The sequence below is a fragment of the Gallus gallus genome, chromosome 5 (assembly GCF_016699485.2).
Source record: "Gallus gallus isolate bGalGal1 chromosome 5, bGalGal1.mat.broiler.GRCg7b, whole genome shotgun sequence".
NCBI lineage: Eukaryota > Metazoa > Chordata > Aves > Galliformes > Phasianidae > Gallus > Gallus gallus.
Window position 1 is genome coordinate 24,118,915 of NC_052536.1, and position 18,517 is coordinate 24,137,431.

At 38.2% G+C, this 18,517-nt stretch overlaps 1 protein-coding gene across 17 annotated transcripts in view; it reads left to right on the plus strand.

Moving 5' to 3' along the window:
- Positions 1-18,517, plus strand: part of RTF1 (RTF1 homolog, Paf1/RNA polymerase II complex component) — a 110,417-nt gene that overhangs the window by 6,437 nt on the left and 85,463 nt on the right. For all 17 annotated transcript variants that reach the window (XM_040701153.2, XM_040701155.2, XM_040701164.2 and 14 more), the window contains exons 3-17: positions 3,854-4,001; positions 5,681-5,885; positions 8,055-8,169; positions 9,754-9,865; positions 10,710-10,845; positions 11,304-11,481; positions 12,482-12,564; positions 13,550-13,637; positions 13,723-13,830; positions 14,389-14,466; positions 15,624-15,745; positions 16,108-16,165; positions 16,728-16,805; positions 17,916-18,011; positions 18,269-18,380. In XM_040701153.2, the coding sequence (XP_040557087.1) occupies positions 3,854-4,001; positions 5,681-5,885; positions 8,055-8,169; positions 9,754-9,865; positions 10,710-10,845; positions 11,304-11,481; positions 12,482-12,564; positions 13,550-13,637; positions 13,723-13,830; positions 14,389-14,466; positions 15,624-15,745; positions 16,108-16,165; positions 16,728-16,805; positions 17,916-18,011; positions 18,269-18,380 (1,717 nt within the window). The remainder of the gene's footprint in view (positions 1-3,853; positions 4,002-5,680; positions 5,886-8,054; positions 8,170-9,753; positions 9,866-10,709; positions 10,846-11,303; positions 11,482-12,481; positions 12,565-13,549; positions 13,638-13,722; positions 13,831-14,388; positions 14,467-15,623; positions 15,746-16,107; positions 16,166-16,727; positions 16,806-17,915; positions 18,012-18,268; positions 18,381-18,517) is intronic.

An 18,517-nucleotide genomic window follows, 5' to 3' on the forward strand; every position in this document is an offset into this window, starting at 1 on the left:
AAGTGGATAAAAAGTTTGGTTGGCAAGTAACCTTAAATTGCAGGCTAGCATGAGAATAACCTACAGGGGCACAGATTTCAGAGCGTGAGAGTCTGCAAGAGCTCTGAGGTGTGGAGTTCAGTGCTTCCTAAGAACATCTGGTATCTGCCATCTCTGTGTTGTCTCTGCAGATCTCAGTGTGTTTCAGTACAGTGACTTCTAGAAATAACTCCAGAGCAAATGTTAACTTGCCGCTTACACTGAAATTAAACTTACTAAATGTATTCTTTTTCCTTAGTTTCCTTTGCCTGCTTCTCTCCTTTCCGTTTTGGTGTCGATACTTCAAGTCTCCTCTTGGCCTAAAATGACCCCTTAAGTTTTCTAATTGCTAGACTGTAGTCACTGTATAGGTGTTTGAGGCTCTCTGAATGATGGGTGCAGACCCTAAAGGACAGGAGAAGTAGTAAGGGATTTCTGTTCACTGTTTTGTTGTAAGGGTGGTGGTAGAGACCATCATCGTCTTCAAAAACACCAAAGACTATAAATCCTGCTGGATATTAATGTCTGTGCTGCCTGCTGTTGTCTTCAGTCTACAACTGCAGTTTGTCCTGTGTGGAGGACTGCCTTTTTTTTTTGTCAGTGGCATTAATGGAGGTGAATGATGCTAGCCCAGCTTACGAAGTGTCATACAGCAATGCCTGTGAGCCTGCCTGCCACACTGTAGCTCAAAAAATCTGTAGCAGTGGAGGCAAGCCACTGTCACCAGCACTGAAACACACCACTCACCGCCTCACTGCGCTCGCCACTCTTTGGTTTCCATAAGTGTTCAGCAAGCATCCATGAATGTCAGTGCCATTTTTTCCACATGGAGGAATTCAGTGACACACCTTTGCTTCAGATGCCACTTTGTCAGACTGCCCCTCTGCTGCCATCTGTCACACAGCAACAAAACAGTGGAATATTGACCTCTACTGCCGTACCTCCAAGGTCTGTCTCTGATGTTGTGAGCCAGCATCGTAAAATAGGCAGCAATACTTTTGAAGCAGTCCTGGTATTTGAGCACTTAAGATGTTGTGTTGTCGTGGCATGTAAGTTCATCTGGGCTAGAAAAAGAACATGTTGGTGAGGGTCCTGTTCTGCTTTCAAGTTTGCCTTTTGTTTGTGAAGAAAAAAAAAAGACTTGTTCAGAAGGGGAGGATATGGCAAGGATGAGCTGGTAAACTTAGTTTTACAGCTCTGCCTGATTTGATGTAGAAAGCAGGAAGAATACCTACTTGCAAAAAGAAAAACTGAATGGCTAATAGTTTGGGTACTGTGTGAATACAATAATGGCTATCTGAGTAGGATTGGTAAGAATTTGACTTCATTCTGTACTGTTAGAGCTTGCTTTTCTTTTTTTCTCCTCTTGATCTCTTCGTTGCCTCGCTCAAAATATGTTCCAGGTTTCCTGAACTATAAATGATTTTCTTCAATCATTTTGCGTGGATGCTTTTTTTAGAAGTTGACTTCTAAATCTGGCTGGCTTTAGCAACACTTTCTTTGTTGGCACTCCATTCTGGTTACTGTATCTTCACTTGGACTTCTTGGGGAAATATGTAAGCCGATAGCACTGTGAACCTTTAAAGCAGGAGGGAAAATAGAAATATTTTTTGGCAACTTCCTGTGACGAACAATAGAACTTTATGGTTCTAATAGTACTAAAAAATGAGCAGAAAACAGTGTTACAGCACACTTCTGCATGGGTTTATTAACTTGCTGCATCTGGAACCTTGGAGGGTTCCAGATGGTGGCCAAGGAGGCAGGGGCTGCTCAGAGGAGGCTTTATAGCTGTGGGTATTGCATGGGAAGTGTTGACCGGTGCTGCCTTCTTTGAGTGAGGAAAAGGGAAACGAGGAGCTGCCATGAAGGACAGATTTTTGGAAGCAATGGTTCTATGTCTGAGATGGAGGGAAGGGAAGCAGAGTGAACAAATTCTGGTGACTGTAACTGGATGTGTGTCTTTACTTAATGCTAGCTGTGAACACGTGTTTGCCTTTCTGATCTCTTACAGGTGTGCTAGAATAGGAGGAAGGGGCTGGAGACTTGAGTTTGGGCTGCAAGTTGCCAAGCATTTCATGGCTTTCCAGTAGTGTTTTTTTAATTTCCTTTTCTTGGGCGTGCATGACCAGGATAATTAGTGGCAATACTGGTAAAGCTAGGCAGCAGCACTGTGACGCTGAGCAAGTAGAGCTCCAGTATGGGAGCAAGTAAAGTCATAAACACGAGCTCAGGCTGATATAAAATTAGATGCTTCCTCTGCTGCTTCTCACGTGTCCTGTGATGCAAAACAGATTGAGGCATGGATTGCAATCCAAGGCTCACCGCTAGGTAGCTGTTGTTACATATCAGAAAAGACAATTTCTGCCTGACCTTTGACAGATAAATTTGAATGCACCGCTGACACTTAAAGGTGATGTTGAAGTGAATGCTAACGTGGAAGGTACAAGGCCGGTTGTGACTTTAATCAAAAGGAAGGGAATTTTAAGGCTATTGATAGATGAGGTAGTAGCTTCCGACTACTTGGTTGAATTCCATTTGGAGAATCTTCGTCTTCAAAATACTCTAAAGATGTGGAAGTGGAAGTCAGATTTGATGAAGAAGCCTGAAATGTGTGTGCACCAAAGATTAAAAGTAAATATATGTAAATATACTTATAAATGAATATATATAGTTTAGTTGAAAAATCTATAATAATCTTCAATATAACATCTCAGTTATGCAAAACAATGCTTGCTTTTGTCATGGCTTGCTTCCTTTTTGAGAGGGAATAGATGGCATGCTTGAGCTGTTAATGTGCATGAACGGTGAGGGTAATATGCGGGTATGAAGAAGATAACATTCTAAATATATTTATTTAGAAACAAACTATTTTATTCCTGAAGAGAGAATCTAGAGAAATTCGAGATGATGTAGTGTGCTGCAAAACATTGCAAAGCCTTAAAATCTTCTACAGACCGTCCTTGTCAATTCTGTTGCCTTCTGGCATTACCTGTGTGGTTGGGACCAGGGAAAAAATGTTGTAAGAAGTCACACTGTAAGGTAAATACTGTCTCTTCTCCTAAGAGTCTAGTGTTTAAAGTTAATGCTCATGTGCATGTGGTGGCATAGGTCCCAAACTTGGAAACTGCAGCCTCAATTGAAGATATGGTGCTAAGACAAAGTTAAAATTAAGCCTAGGCATTTTTTTCTTCCGTGATTCTGGTGTGATTCTGACTTGTGCACTATATGTAAGGTGCAGAAGGTGGCACTGCTGTCTAAGAATGAGAATGCTGTTGGTTTGTTGGCGTAAAAATACACAGGTACTGTGAACTCCTGGCAAAACTGAGATTTCTATGAAAGCCTGATAATCAGTGTTCCTTCGTGAAATCTAAAATTCGTTCTTGAACAAACTAGTTTTGGAGATGCATCTGTTGCTGCTTCTGTTTAATAGTAGTGAGCTGATGATAACCTTTACAAATACAGTCAGACACCTGTTATTTAAATTGTTTTCTTAAGCATCTATCTACAGTAGTTTTTCCCCAGTGTATATGAGACTGAATTCTGAAGTCTTCATCCTATTTTAAAGGATTGTTCTATCAACTGTTAGATTGAAATGATAACTTTTTTTCTTTAATAAGTGAAAGAAAAAAGCTACCATAAAATGCTTTCATTTACTGAGTTATCTACTGAGATTTTTTTTCCCTCTTCCCACCCACCCTTTGTATGATTGATTTGTTGCTGTCAGACACTGGACTTTTTCCCAATCATTTTCCCTCCAGTGTTTGCTGAGGGATGGAGAATGGAGAAGTGATGTTCCTGCATTATGATCCCTTTCTTGTTTTTTTTTTCCTTGCAGTGGACTGTTGGAGGTTCTAAAAACAAAAAAAAGGGAAAGGCGGGTAAGGCAGAGAAGAAAGGAGCCATGAAGAAACAGATGAACAAAGCTGCCTCTTCAGGCAGCTCAGACAAAGACAGCTCAGCTGAGAGCTCAGCACCTGAAGAGGGTAAGATAATACCTGTCCATCTCCATACAGCATGTACTTACAGCAGACTGCCAAGTATTTGGGCATACTGTAAAGTAAAGCTCAGTGGTGATGTTAAAGACTACTTGAGAGCGCTTTTTTCTGTTACTGGCAGACTGAATGACTTAAACTTACTGTGGCTCCAAGCATGTATTTTTAATGTAATTAAACATAGCACTGCTGTAGGCATTCCATTAAAAATGCACCACTCAATATTGCCTTAGTTGAAGAAAGTATGATGTAATTACTTGACTTTCTCCTGGAAAGCACCCTTCTTCCTTATGTCTGTAGTTTGGGTAGCATTTATTTTTATTCCAACTGGTGTATTTCACCTTGACGGAATTATTGTGACAACAAAGAAAATGGATGTAACATTAAATAATTAAGGAGGAACTTCTTTACTGTAAGAGTGACGGAGCACTGGAATAGGCTGCCCAGAGAGGTTGCGGAGTCTGCTTCTTTGGAGATATTCAAGACCTGTCTGGACATCTACCTGTGCAACTGCTGTAGGGAGCCTGCTTTATCACAGGGTTGGATTCAATGATCTCTAGAGGTCCCTTCCAACTCAACAATTCCGTGACTCTGTAATGCAAGCAGGAGCTTATCTTATGTGCTTGCCCTGAATCAGATCTTTTGCACATTTAAATTTAGTCATGATTTTAATCCTTCAACTTTGTCAGGTGTTTTGTTTTTTTTTTTTAAACATGACTATTGAATATGTGTCTACACTGGGCAGACTTCTTGTGTTCTTCCCTGTTTTTATCATGCCTGTGAAGGTTTGCAGGTGGTTAGTTATAACTAAAAATCAAAGTTAAGAAAGCATTTGAAGAAACTTACAGCTCTAGGTATGTTAAGCACAGTGGAGACAGTCCAAAGCATGAAGTGACTGAACCTGTTCCTATAAGTGCATACAAACCAAGGCTTGTCACTGAGTAAGGTTGCAAAGCTGGATATTTTCAGAAATACTGGGGATTGACTGACAGTGGAATAAAGAATTCTAGTATCTCTTTGCTTTTTGATTTTGGTGTAATGTGATTGATTAGGTGAGATAATCACAGCATTGGATCAAATTCAAAGGTAGCGTTACCCAACATCACTGAGGATTCAGCTGTTCCCTAAGTCCAGGTGTAACTGGGAGGGTACTTCTTACTGTAATGGAGCTTGCATTGCAGCATTGACAGTTACAAAGGTAGCTTTAATTCCATCTTGTGATATAGCAGTGCCTACTGTTGCAGTCTTCAAATGACAACTTTTGGTTACTTCATTTGCTATAATAAGGAATATTGATGGTGGTTCATAGTGGTGTTTGAGGTGTGAACACACACAAGTGTTATGGATGTCCAAGAAACTTCTAAGTAACATAAGCATAGTAAGCATGTAGGCATAGAAATCTATTCTTAAGACCCAAACACTACTCAAAAGGGCTCCTAAGATTTTCTTGTTCTGAAAAGAATTTTTACCTACAGCACATCTTTTCATACACAGTACTACTCGCTTCATCATTTTTTGCAGTATGTGCATCTTCCTATACTAAAGTATTTAGTGGGTTTTGTTTTTATTATATGCATACTTTTCATATATATGTCCTCTGCTAACACAGTACACTGAAGTGATTGGGCTTTGCCCCAGTTGAATTTTACTGCCTTGTGATTTTGTTTTAGGAGAAGTGTCTGACTCAGAAAGCAACAGCTCCTCATCTAGCTCAGATTCAGATTCTTCATCTGAAGATGAGGAATTCCACGATGGCTACGGAGAAGACCTTATGGGAGATGAAGAAGACCGGGCTCGACTGGAGCAAATGACAGAAAAGGAAAGAGAACAGGAGCTGTTTAATCGGATAGAGAAGAGAGAAGTGCTAAAGAGAAGGTAAATTTAGGCTGTTGATATTTGATAGCATGTTTATACAGGCTGTTGGGTAAACAGCGCTGAGTGAAATCCTCTGCAGTGCGCTGTTCAGTTAAACTGTTGAAATTAAATCCTACACAAACAGTGATGTATAACATATCCTACATATTTCATATTGTGTGAAATGTTTATTTTCTCATTTATATGAAGTCAACGTTATGCAACTGAAGTTGCCGTTTCTGTGACTTGCAGGTTACCTACTCATGTTTGTTTAAAACACTGAATAATAATAATAATTCAAAAAAATGAGAAGAGGAAATAAAGCAGAAAAAGGGGGTAAACAGCTAGACAGTCCAGCAGATTGCAAGTGATTAAGTCTGACTCTTGCATAGTGTCAAACTGTAAGCAAAGAACCTTTGTGTGTGTTCACATAAAATTGTTATTCCCTCTGTTGATTTTCGTAGATACCACTGTATAGGAAACTGAGATCAAAGTCCTTGGTGTTTTAGGATTAATATTCTCCAGCAGAATGCTTGATCTTCCTTTACAGATATTTTTTCTGTATTCTTAATTTGGACTTTTCTGTGTGGAAACTGTGTTAACTGCGCTCTCATGACTGAGGTCTAGGCATTTAGCACTCTAAAGCAGATTAAGTTTCGTGATAGATTTTTGTGTGAATTGTCCTTAAAGCTAGTTTAAAGCATATGGCAGAAATTCTGCATGTTCTTGAAAAAGGTTGGTTTCTGCAAGTTTCATAGCTGCTGAATGTGTGTGGTTATCCGTCTGCACTTCTTTAAGCAGTAGTTGACAGCCATTAGGATTACATCCTCATATGTCTTTCCTGTATTGGCTATGCTGCTGCTCTGGAAAATGACAAAGTATAAAGTTCCTTAGAGCTTCATCAGTTTTTTCAAAAAGCAATAGTGAAGCACAGAGCACCGTTACAGGTTGTCTTTGTGGGTGTAAAGCTTGTTGGGGGCTTAGTAGAAGGGAGGGGTGTTGAAATAAAGGTGAGTGGTTTTGGACATGTCATTTTCCAGGGTTCATTTGTGGATTTATGCCTTAGCTGTTGTGGTTTTATTCGTTGCTGTAATGCTTTACTGACAGGCTGCTTCCTTGTAGGTTGTTCACTTGTTTTCTCCATGTATGTAACAAAAGATTTGGTGCGTATGGGGTGTGTTTTCCCCATATGCAGTGACTTTTCTCTCTTCAGTGACTTTTCTATCACTTGCTGAGAAATTCCTCTGGAGGACGGACACTATCGTGTGAATCAAATCAGTACAATCAGCTCTCTATGTATCCAAGGCATAACTAGAGCACTGTCTGAATGTGCTTCCTAATATTACGTTCCGTGTCTTTTCTTGTCTGCTGCTCTCCTCAAAGAGATCAACATGGGGGAAAGATTAGGCTTAGGTCAGGTAGAAGGCCACCACTTTTCTGGATTTCATTCATGGGTTTTTTTGTAACTGGGTATTTTTCTTTTAAAGTAATCACATGAAAATACTTGATACAAACTAGCTAAAGAATTTAAGCTCCAGTTCCTGATATAATCTTAAACAAGTTTGTCCTGTTCTGTGCAAGGGGTTGGCAGGTAGAGGTAAGAGGTGGTTGTGGGAGGGATAGTTATTTAACTTCTGGTAAGTTGAATCGTTCAAAATGTTGTCTGTATGTATCTTTTGCTAAATCTTTGGAGATTACAGCAGACATGGCATGTGACACAGTGCCTATGTCCTGTGTGTTGTGTTTTGTTTGTAAAAGAACCAAGTTTTTTGCTGTTTAGGTTCAAATTACATGTAAAAGCCAATTTATTTTTACAGTTGAAGGCAGCATGCAATGGTCACTATTCTGGCAAAGATTAAGCTGAAGTAAGGATGGGTTTCCTGGGGGGGAAACTATTAGTATATGGTCTCCCCACCCCTTTAGGTTAGCTCTCATCTTCTGTAAGCCTGAACTTTATTGTGCTCAGCTTCTCCTTATCTTATTTTTCTTGGGGAAGAGAGAGGATGGGAATGGGACAAGACCCACCACTGTTGTGGGGCAGAGTTAAGGGGTTAACTGTCTTAGGCCAAGTAGTGCAAGTGTTTCTTGAGGTTTACTGACCACTTAAACAGAGATAGCAATGTAATGGTACTTCGCTCACTTGAGAAGGGAGCATTCTTTCATGCAGTCTTTCTTTCAAATATCTAATAGATTTGAAATCAAGAAAAAACTGAAAACGGCAAAAAAGAAAGAAAAGAAAGAGAAAAAGAAAAAGCAAGAGGAAGAGCAGGAAAAGAAAAAACTCACACAGATCCAAGAATCCCAGGTAGGAAATGCAACTTATCTTAGTAACAGACTCTTTTTTTCCTTGGCAACAGGAGATGGGATGCTGTTTCTCCCTGCCTCTGACATTTTTCCCTTAAAAATGTCAAACAGCACGGTAAGCAGGTCAGGATTTGGTTCATTTCTATGCTCGAGCTATCTTTAGCCTTTCAGGTTCATTTAGAAAGAGATTGACATCTTTGGCCTGCTGAGGGGTGCACTGATAACTCCTTTCAGTGAAAAATGCAAAATAAAGAATGAGTTGTGGCTACATCTAGAGTTCCTGTGACAAGACCTGTCATTCAGTCTGGAATTCTCATATGCTGCCTTTTTACAAGTGGAAGTTTGAGAGAGCCAGAAACTACTCAGCTTTTTAAGTTACGTGCGAAGGAATAGCTTGAATTCTAAGAGAAGCGCAAGTATTTCTGTATTCTTTTTTCTGTCTCCAGGAGGAAGAGGGGGCAATGCCATTTTTTTTTGTGTGTGAGTGAAGCTTGCGTAACTGAATTATAGTTTCAAATGGCTGAATTGTTAGGTTGAGAGCTTGCCTTTAATTTCTAAGTCTGGGCAGTTAGCTTCCCAGAATGTGAAGAAATTAGTCTTGCTTAACTTGCCATCTGTGAACTAGTTGTTTGTTTACTCCCGTAGTTGCTTGCCTCCTCTGTGTAGTACAGAAGGATGTATTCAGAGGGGGCAATTCAGCCTACATTATTTTTGTAGTGAAATAGATGTTTAACACCTACATCAAGTTGGCTGAGATGAATTTTCCCTCAAGCCCACGTTAAGTTGGCTGATTCTCATATTCCCTGCCCCTCTCAACTCCACATATGTACTTGCATATGAGTGTACATTATATATATTATAATTATCATATACATATAATTTTATATTATATAATTTATATATATATAGTCCATGTATAGCATGTATGTAGATATAGTATGTCGAGTGTGCTCATGCATGCATACATACATGTACGTAAAAGCGTAGCCTTCCAGAAATGACTTCGACTTACTTTAAACGACTGCTTGTTACAGAAAATGCATTCTAATGTTACTTAGAATTCTAGTTAGAACCATTGGTAAGAATTAGAAAACTTCTAACGTTTTGGATTTGTATTCCTATTGTAGACTTTACGCTTAACTTTATATCTGATTTCAGTATTTTTAACAGATCTCCTTGCTGCTGAAAGAAAGCAGCTGTTTCGGCCTTGCAAAAGTGGTCTTTGAGGCTAATGTTTATCCCTTTATTTTCTTCATGACTTATTAGTTGCAGAATTGGCTCCGTTTTATTTCTCTAGTCTTTTTTTATCCTTTAAAGTGGAGCTTAAGATTGATGGCAGAAATGTAGAAGAATAAATGTGTTGATCATTCTTGATACGAAGTACAGAAATCCTTTATTTTTATAAATGTACCCTTCCCTAGACTATGAAAGAACGAACTTATAGAAAAAAAAAGAAACTGATTATTTTAAAATTGAATTTGTTAATATTTTCCATTTGAAGAGTTGTTGGTCTGCAAACCATTGTTTTTGTTTCAGTTTATGAATTGCTCCCCAGTGTTGAGGGACTTTCTGTGCGTGTTTTTAGGTCACGTCACATAACAAAGAGCGACGATCAAAGCGGGATGAGAAATTAGACAAGAAATCTCAGGCAATGGAGGAACTAAAGGCAGAAAGAGAGAAAAGGAAGAACAGAACAGGTATGAAGGCTTTGGTGTTCTGTGGGGTTTTTTTTGTGTGTGACATTATCACAGCTTTCTGAGGGTGTTTCTGCCTGTTTCTAATTAATACAACAGTCCTACACTTCCGATGAATGATCTGTCTGCATCTTCCTTGGTTTTTGACCGGTATAATCACCTAGAAAATTATTTGATACCTTTTGACTCTTTATATTTCTGTTCCCCATAAGGAATGATCTGAAAACAGAGCAAGCTTCCCTGATATTTTACTGATTGCCACTTACTAAGTAATGTCTAATTCATGTACTTGAATTCATCACTTAGAGTCTATTACTTGATCTTTGAACCGTCCAAACCATATTTATTGTACTTGTGCTATCTTGTGTTCATTTGCTTAGATTCTTCTTGCCATGGACTTTTAATGCATTACTTCTTTGTTTTTCTGGTGGGTTTTAATTGTGGCTCACTCCAAATGTGAGACTTTTTTTTTTTCTTCCATGCAAAATAAGAATAAATTGTCTGATTGTGATAGTTTTAACTTGTATATCCAGTTATTATGCTTATCTTCTATATCTTGGCTATATGCAGTCAAGTTGGGAAGCTGAAGATAACTACAGTGGACATCTAAGGTGGCAATTAAATTACTTTGATTTCTCAGTTTGAATATATACAATGGAGTGTTTCGTTTACTAGTAGATATAACCATGTGGTACTTATATCTGATATGAAGATAACAGCTGTCTGGTTATGCTGTTTTTTGGTGTTTTTTTTAACAATGAGATTTCAGTACAAAAAATAAGCTTAATTTAAAAAAATAAATAAATCACAGCTCGCTATTCCTTGTTCTCTCTTCTCCCTCGTCCAGCTGAATTGCTTGCAAAAAAACAGCCATTAAAGACTAGTGAAGTATACTCTGATGATGAAGAGGAGGAGGAGGATGATAAGTCTAGTGAGAAAAGTGATCGCTCATCCAGATCCTCATCCTCGGATGAAGAGGAAGAGTAAGTAGTAAACACAGGGCTACGATTATTGTGTGTGTTGAAAAACACAGATAATCACATAATGTAGATATGTACTGTTTTAGAGGATTATTTGGGGACAGATGAATGTGTCTAGTGTGTCATCTTAATCACCATTTACACTGTTTAGATTTTAGTCTTACAGTTCAGCTGCTGCAGAACCTTTGCATATTAGCCAGGGAGAGAGATGTGCTGGCTGGGTGCACAAGTCTTTCTTCTTTGTGGTAGCAAAGGTAATGAATAACATCCCTAGTCAGTAGGATTTTGCATTACACCTTTCTTGTGAATGTTAAATTGACATATCTACAGTCAACTAGTATATTAATCTTCTTTTTTTTTTTTACTAGTAATTTAAATATTTAGAACTTCTACTGCATTCTGCTCTGATGATTAATCATCTCTTTTTTTGTCCATTTTCCTTCTCACCTTTCCCACTTCAGGAAAGAAGAAATTCCTCCTAAATCTCAGCCAGTGTCTTTGCCCGAAGAACTGAACCGAGTACGGTTATCGCGGCACAAGCTGGAGCGCTGGTGTCATATGCCTTTCTTTGCCAAGACAGTCACTGGTTGCTTTGTCCGTATTGGCATTGGAAATCACAATAGCAAACCTGTTTATCGGGTGAGTTTAGTTCCGAGGGTTTTAGCTCTTTTTATAGTGCTGTAATACAATATCTACAGCTTAGTACTTCTGAGGTATCTACGATTGTTTAAGGTGATTAATGTAAAAAGATATTTTCTAGCCAGAAAATGTAGTTGCTGCCAAAGAAATGGAGAAAACTACTTTTAAGATAAATAAGGTGTGCGTTCAGAAAGGTGAAGACGTGGAAACAGTTACTGGCCTTTAAATCAAGCTGACTGATGACATGATACATACACATACACACACCTCCACACATGTATGTGTATGTATATAGTGTATGTGTGTGGTATGTGTATATATATTACATGAGGGAGGGAGCACTAATGAAGCCTGTTCTAGCTTTGTTTCATGCTGTTTTGTCTCTTCACTTGTGTAACAAACCTCAGAGTTCAGGACACTCTGCTTTGACAGAGTAAGGATGAGTAAGACTCGCTCCTTGTTCTGGAAATGTTCCCCAGTTACTGCATGGTCTCTGTTCTCACGTTACAAAGTGTTTCTAGTACATCAGTGTGCTTTAGAAGAGAAGATAATTTAGAACACAGTTCTGTATTTCTACTTCATTGCAGTAACTACAACCACAGGATGTTGTAATATTGTCTAAAATTGCATTAAAATGGTCCCAGAGGGGGCTGTGTTTAGTATGTGAACAGTTATGGTGTCATTTGGGGAATTCAATTAACCCTAGTTTAGTTTAATGTAAGGGAAATAGGAAGGTGTGCATCATTTGGCTAGGAGGTAGACTAAGAAGATAACAACAACCAAAAAATCCTTCTTGCCAATTTGAAGGTGATGCGTGGTGCAAGAAATTCAGTACCTGATAATGGCTGCTGAAGAGTCCTGCTTGCTTCGCTCTGGTTAGAATTATTAATTAGACTAAGGTTTTTCATATCTAGTGAAAAGACTTAAATATGCCAAATATGTTATAGGAACACGCACACACACGCATTTGCATCCATTCTGTCATTTCTTTTGTGTACAGGTTGCTGAAATAACTGGTGTGGTAGAGACTGCAAAAGTTTACCAACTTGGTGGTACCCGGACAAATAAAGGACTGCAGTTGCGGTAAGATACCAAAATAACCCTCATCAGTTCATGAATGAAAGTTGTTCTTATGTCACGTAATGTTCCCTGTGTGGTTTGGAGATGAGAGCTTTTCTGTATTTTTTTTTTTTCCACAATTGCTATAATCAGGTGTTGAGAAGTCTGTATGAAAGGCATGCGTGATGAGGTCTGGTGTATGTGTTACATCACAAATAGTAGTTTGGAGGAAAGAAGTTGAATATAATTCTAGAATTCTCGCTTGTCTTTACAGCTCTTTAAGAATCACATGGTGAAGGTTAACAGTTACATTATAAAACATCCTGGTGAGATAGGTCAAGATGAAATTCATCATTTGGAAGGAATGGGAAAGTGTGTGAATAGACGTGGGTGAAAATATGGAGTAACAACGGGAAAAAAAAAACAGGTCTTATCTGCATCCACTGTGATACACAGTAGCTTCTTATGCTACTTCAGGAGAGAACTCTGTGTTTTGATTGAAACGTACATTATGGCAACTAATTTCACTAGTGGTGGTTAGTAGCAGGTGTAATATTTAAGGTTTACTGGCTCTTGACTAACCAGTGAATGAGAAATTAAACTGTGGTTGGCTTCTACCTTCAGTACCGTTCAGTAGTACTACTTACAGATTACTTCTACTGGTCCAAATGTGAAAGAGCTTTCTGTTTCCAAAGTTCATGCCATGGGTCACCAAATAGGGTATTTAAAGTTTGGGTATGAGATAAGTCTGTTTCCCTTTTCTGCTGAGAATACTGCTGTTCCCTACAGACATCATCAAGTATTCCTTTGCACTGTTAGTTGGTATTAGTAGCTGACTGAAGCTCCTGAACTGTGGCTGATTTTACTGAAGTTAAAATAAATAGTATGTGAGCCAAAAGAGTAGCCTTAAATGTCTGTTTTGGGTTTTCATGAGTCAGTTTATTACCTATTGGTAAAAGATTACAGATCTGTACCTTCAGAAAGGGATTTTACATCTTTCTTCTTGCAGGCATGGCAGTGATCAGCGTGTGTTTCGTTTGGAGTTTGTCTCAAATCAGGAATTTACTGAAAGTGAGTTTATGAAGTGGAAGGAAGCGGTAAGTTTGCCAGACTTTAACTTCTTCTCAGCAGCCTTCTACAGCTGCTATTCTAAGTGAAAACTAAACTCTTTATTTCATTTAGATGTTTTCTGCTGGGATGCAGCTACCCACATTAGATGAGATAAACAAGAAGGAAGTGTCCATCAAAGAAGCTCTCAACTACAAGTTTAATGATCAGGATATTGAGGAGGTAAACAGCATGCTCTTGTGAGGCTATGGCAGTACTTAAAAGTGGAGTAGCAGGTTAGCCTTTACAAAACAAAATGATCATGGTATCACCTTCCTAAGAAGAAAATGCGATTTCATGACTGGATAGAAGAGTAACTTGGTGATCCAGCTGTTCGGTTCTCAGTTCTGCTTTACTTCATCTTCTTTGTTACCTCCTCTTCAACTTGTGTCGTAGAGCTTTGGACTCCTAATCAAAGCATGGCAACATAATTCTCAAGTTATAAAAAGCTAACAGCATAATGATAGATGCCTTTATTACAGTTTCTACAGCCTAATATTTGCTTCATGCTGACCAAATGTGATAAGCATCAGATTTCTGTAGGTCATTAAGTGAGGGTAATGGAGCTGTAACTCACTACCAAGTCACAAAATAAAAAATGCAGCAGATAAAGAGCATGAGTGAAATATTGCGTCAGTAGGTGCGTTTCTTAGGTGATACTGATCTGTTGCTTCTAGAGTACAAGTGTATGCAATGTCCACTTCAACCTGCATATCTTTGCTGTTTCTTCTGGTTTTACAGATTGTGAAAGAGAAGGAAAGGTTCAGAAAAGCCCCTCCAAATTATGCTATGAAGAAAACTCAGCTGTTAAAGGAGAAGGTGAGATATGAGATGATACCTGCAAGCTTAGTACAGTCTTTGATTTTGAAGAACTGGAGCTCCTCTGGGTTTCGGCAGTAGTCCGCTGAAAGCTCAACTTTTAAGTATGCAGCTAAGAAGTGGATCTTAAGATTCATTACTGAGTTGAGAATACTTAAATAACCCAGCTTAATCTATTGCATTCTTTCACTGAAGGCAACTGTCAAAAATTCTAGCTGTCTCACTCTGTGTCCCTTGAAGTTCTCAAGCTGTTTTGTTTTAGAAAATAGTTTCTTTTATTTTTTGCAAGCTACTCCTTAGTAACACTTGACAGTTGTTTTCAAAACTAGTGTTAAATTCCCTTTTGCTTGAGGGTAACAGTTTTTACTTTGATGTGGCCAGTTATTTGTGTTGAAAAGAAAACGCTGAAAGATTTTCTTGCCACTGAACCTTTTTACGTGTACACTTCCTGAAATGTGTAGATTTAACAGTGCTGAGAAGACAGGGAAGCAAACGGTCTTAAGTATCTTGGAAGACAAAGATATAAAATGTTGGTTTTGTTTGGTACAGCCCTTTCTCAGGATATTCATGTTTCATACAGAGTAAAACCTAAGAGTTCACATTAATCATAAGTTGTACATTCTTTTGATAAACTGCAGTGTTTGGTCATCACTTTTTACTAAGTGTGAATATGTAAATTGTTAGTTTTATGGTGCAGAGGGGTGCAATTCCTTTTTGTTATCACCAGATGGCACAATAAGCTGCTTTTCTTGCTTCTGCTCTCCAACTTGGTAAAACAAGTGGCAACTCACTACTGCAGAAATAATCAGTCGTTTCCTGAGCTGGCAAATAGCAATACTAAAACTTAATCAAATGTGTAACTTAAATCATATAACTTAAATCAACTAACTGACTGGTCCTATTAGTGCTGAGACTGACATTCCTAAGTAGTCTTTAGTTCACAGAATTTTTCAGAATGAGAAATCCAGTTTTGTTTTAAGCTGCAGGGGGAGTTCAGCTCTCTGCTATGTTCTTATTATATGTGGTTAGGACATTTGTAGCTGGAATAGGTTTGCTGGCTGATTATTGGGTCTATCCCTCATTTCTCTGACTGGTTCTGTGGTTTAAAAAAATAAAAATAAAAAAAGGAAGGATAATAAGTTATTGTTTGGTTGAAGGCCATGGCTGAGGACTTGGGGGACCAAGATAAGGCCAAACAGATTCAAGATCAGCTTAATGAACTTGAGGAGAGAGCAGAGGCCCTGGATCGTCAACGAACAAAAAACATTTCTGCCATCAGGTAAGAAACAGATATTGGGCACTTTTTGTAGTTTGGTTGATGCTATTTTAGAGTGGTGAAATCAATTAAATCAGCAGTGTTTTAACTGTAAGGCTTTGTTTCTTTGTTGTATGGCTTATATAGCAATGGTTCTGCTAATATTTGCTTCCCTCCACTTCCTTGTATTTGTCATTCAGTTAAAAATGTTAAAAATAGAAACTCTTTATGTAACCGTGGTAGCAGTTGCATTCCAATAAGAGTAATTCATGGTCATATGAAGATGCAAGAGTGCTGATAGGCTTTTTATTGTATAAGAGTTGGCAAATGACAGTCATTTTTTTTATCTTTATCCTTCCCTTTTTTTTTTTTCCCTTTTTCTACAGTTACATCAACCAACGAAATAGAGAGTGGAATATTGTTGAGTCTGAGAAGGCTCTTGTGGTAAATAATGCCAAATTAATACTTCTGTGTGTATAGAGATGAAATGATGCAGAGCAAGATAATTGCATGATGAAGTTGCTCTTTTTTTTAAATGATCTAATAAAACTTTTAAATAGGCAAGTGATATGACTTTTTTTTTTTTTAAAGCATATTGCTTTGCTGTTGACCAATTCTGTCAGGCTGTAATAATAACGTAATACATTTTATAAGGCAAAGAATTCAGAAAGGAGACTTTAGAGAACAAAATAGCATTGAATTCTCTGTGGTGACACTTTTCTTAAAAGTACAGTTTTCTTAAAAGTTAAGCTTCTTAACAAATGCTAAAGCCTCAGTTACCCTAAGGGTTGTTGTGCAGGTGTTTTCTGTTGTATTCAGTAAGGGCACTTTTGACTTGTGAAGTATAGGAAAGTGGGTGTTTGAAAAATCTTTGTCTGTAATACTATTCTTTCTATGACCTTGATACTGTGTATAGCTGATGTGTGTGTGCATGGGTGGGGTTCTGTGGGAAGATTTACAAGGATGCAAGCAGCTAACTGCAAAATGCTGTGCCTTTTTTGTTCAGGCTGAAAGTCACAGCATGAAAAACCAACAAATGGACCCCTTTACTAGGCGGCAGTGCAAGCCCACAATAGTGTCTAATGTAAGTATAATGTTGAAGTTCATCTGGGGGCAATTTGCAGAGAAACAGAAAACAATGTAATGAGGAGTAAGAAGGAAAATGTTGCTTGTATTTGTGCCTAACTGTGCCATCTGCTATTTACACACCGGGTGCCAGGATGAGATACAATTGAGATTCTAATCTTACTATCCCCAAAAAGGGGAAAAAAATGTTGTCCGTCCCCCCCAACATAAAGGATGTAAATTATGTAGGTATGTACATGGAGAAGCAACTGTGGATTTCTTTAGCGAATTCTTATGTGTAGAAATACTTACTACATGTATTTACTTAGCTTTAGTAAGGTGATTTACTTTAGGTGCCAGTTTTGCTTCTAATTAGTTGAGATTATCTTTAAAGATTTGTGAAAGGGGACCCCAGACATCTTGGGCCTGTGTTGTATAAAGCAGTTTAACACAGACTTCTGTGATAATGGCAAAAACTGCTACTGCCATCTATAGCTATATAAGTGATGGATAATGAAGCTGGAGGATCACCTCTTACTTGTAGGTGATAAAACCTTGAAGCCTGTTCTGGAATAGCATGCAGTTCTGGTATCAGTACCATTTTTTAAATTACTTTTTTTCCTCTCCTTTAAGGTAAAGTTGGCACTTGTCAGACTCCAGATTAGCAAAGCAGAAAAGGGATTTTATTGTGGAAATTGAGCTAAATAATTGATTCTTTATTGAAGGGAAGAATCATAGTTGAGTGAAGTTATTATACTAGACAACCATTATCATGTAGAGAAAAGAGTCTTGTAACAGTTTCTTCTCTAGTGCAGTATTATAGCCAGAACTGAAAGATAAAAGCACGTACATCTGAGGATAGTGTTAAGGCTAGTCACAGGGGCACATCACAGCAACGAAAAAGATAGTGTCATCTTAAAGAAGGACTTTGTGAAAAAATATCCTTTCTGAAGGATAATTTTTAGTTTACTGCCTTACATAGATATGAGAATGAATTTAATTGTCTTTGAAATCCTGAAGATTGGACTAACTGATCTACATTCTCTTTGGTTTTATATGAATGAGCGTGAGCATTGTCTTAAACAAAATGGCCACCAGTTTAAATACAGTGTTTTATTTCCCCCTGCAGTCCCGAGATCCTGCTGTCCAAGCTGCTATCCTTGCCCAGCTAAATGCAAAATATGGATCTGGTGTGTTACCAGATGCTCCAAAGGACATGAGCAAGGCAAGTTTCCCATTTTGCTCTAGAATCTTATGACTAATAGTAAATAGGCATTTTTCATTTCTAGAAATAAGTATCATGTAAAGTATTACTGTAGAAAAAGAACAGCTTTTTCTGCAATGGGAAAATAAAGTTAACTTTGTTTAGCAACGTGACAGCTAAACTAGATATGTTTGTGATGAAGTGAGGGAAAAGGTATTCTTATCTCTCACCTTTGTTTGTATGGAGACGGGTTGGATATTTACATGTGCTTCTTGCAGGGTCAAGGGAAGGATAAAGATGTGAACTCTAAATCAGCCAGTGACCTCTCAGAAGACCTTTTCAAAGTACATGACTTCGATGTAAAGATTGATCTTCAGGTTCCCAGTTCTGGTAGGTGTTCCAGTTGAGTCTGGGGATATGGTTGTCACATGATATGATAGTAGAGGGATATGATGGCAGAGCTCACTTCTTCCAGAATAGTTCTTTCACAGTCACTGATGGGCTTTTGAAAATGAGAGCAAGGACTC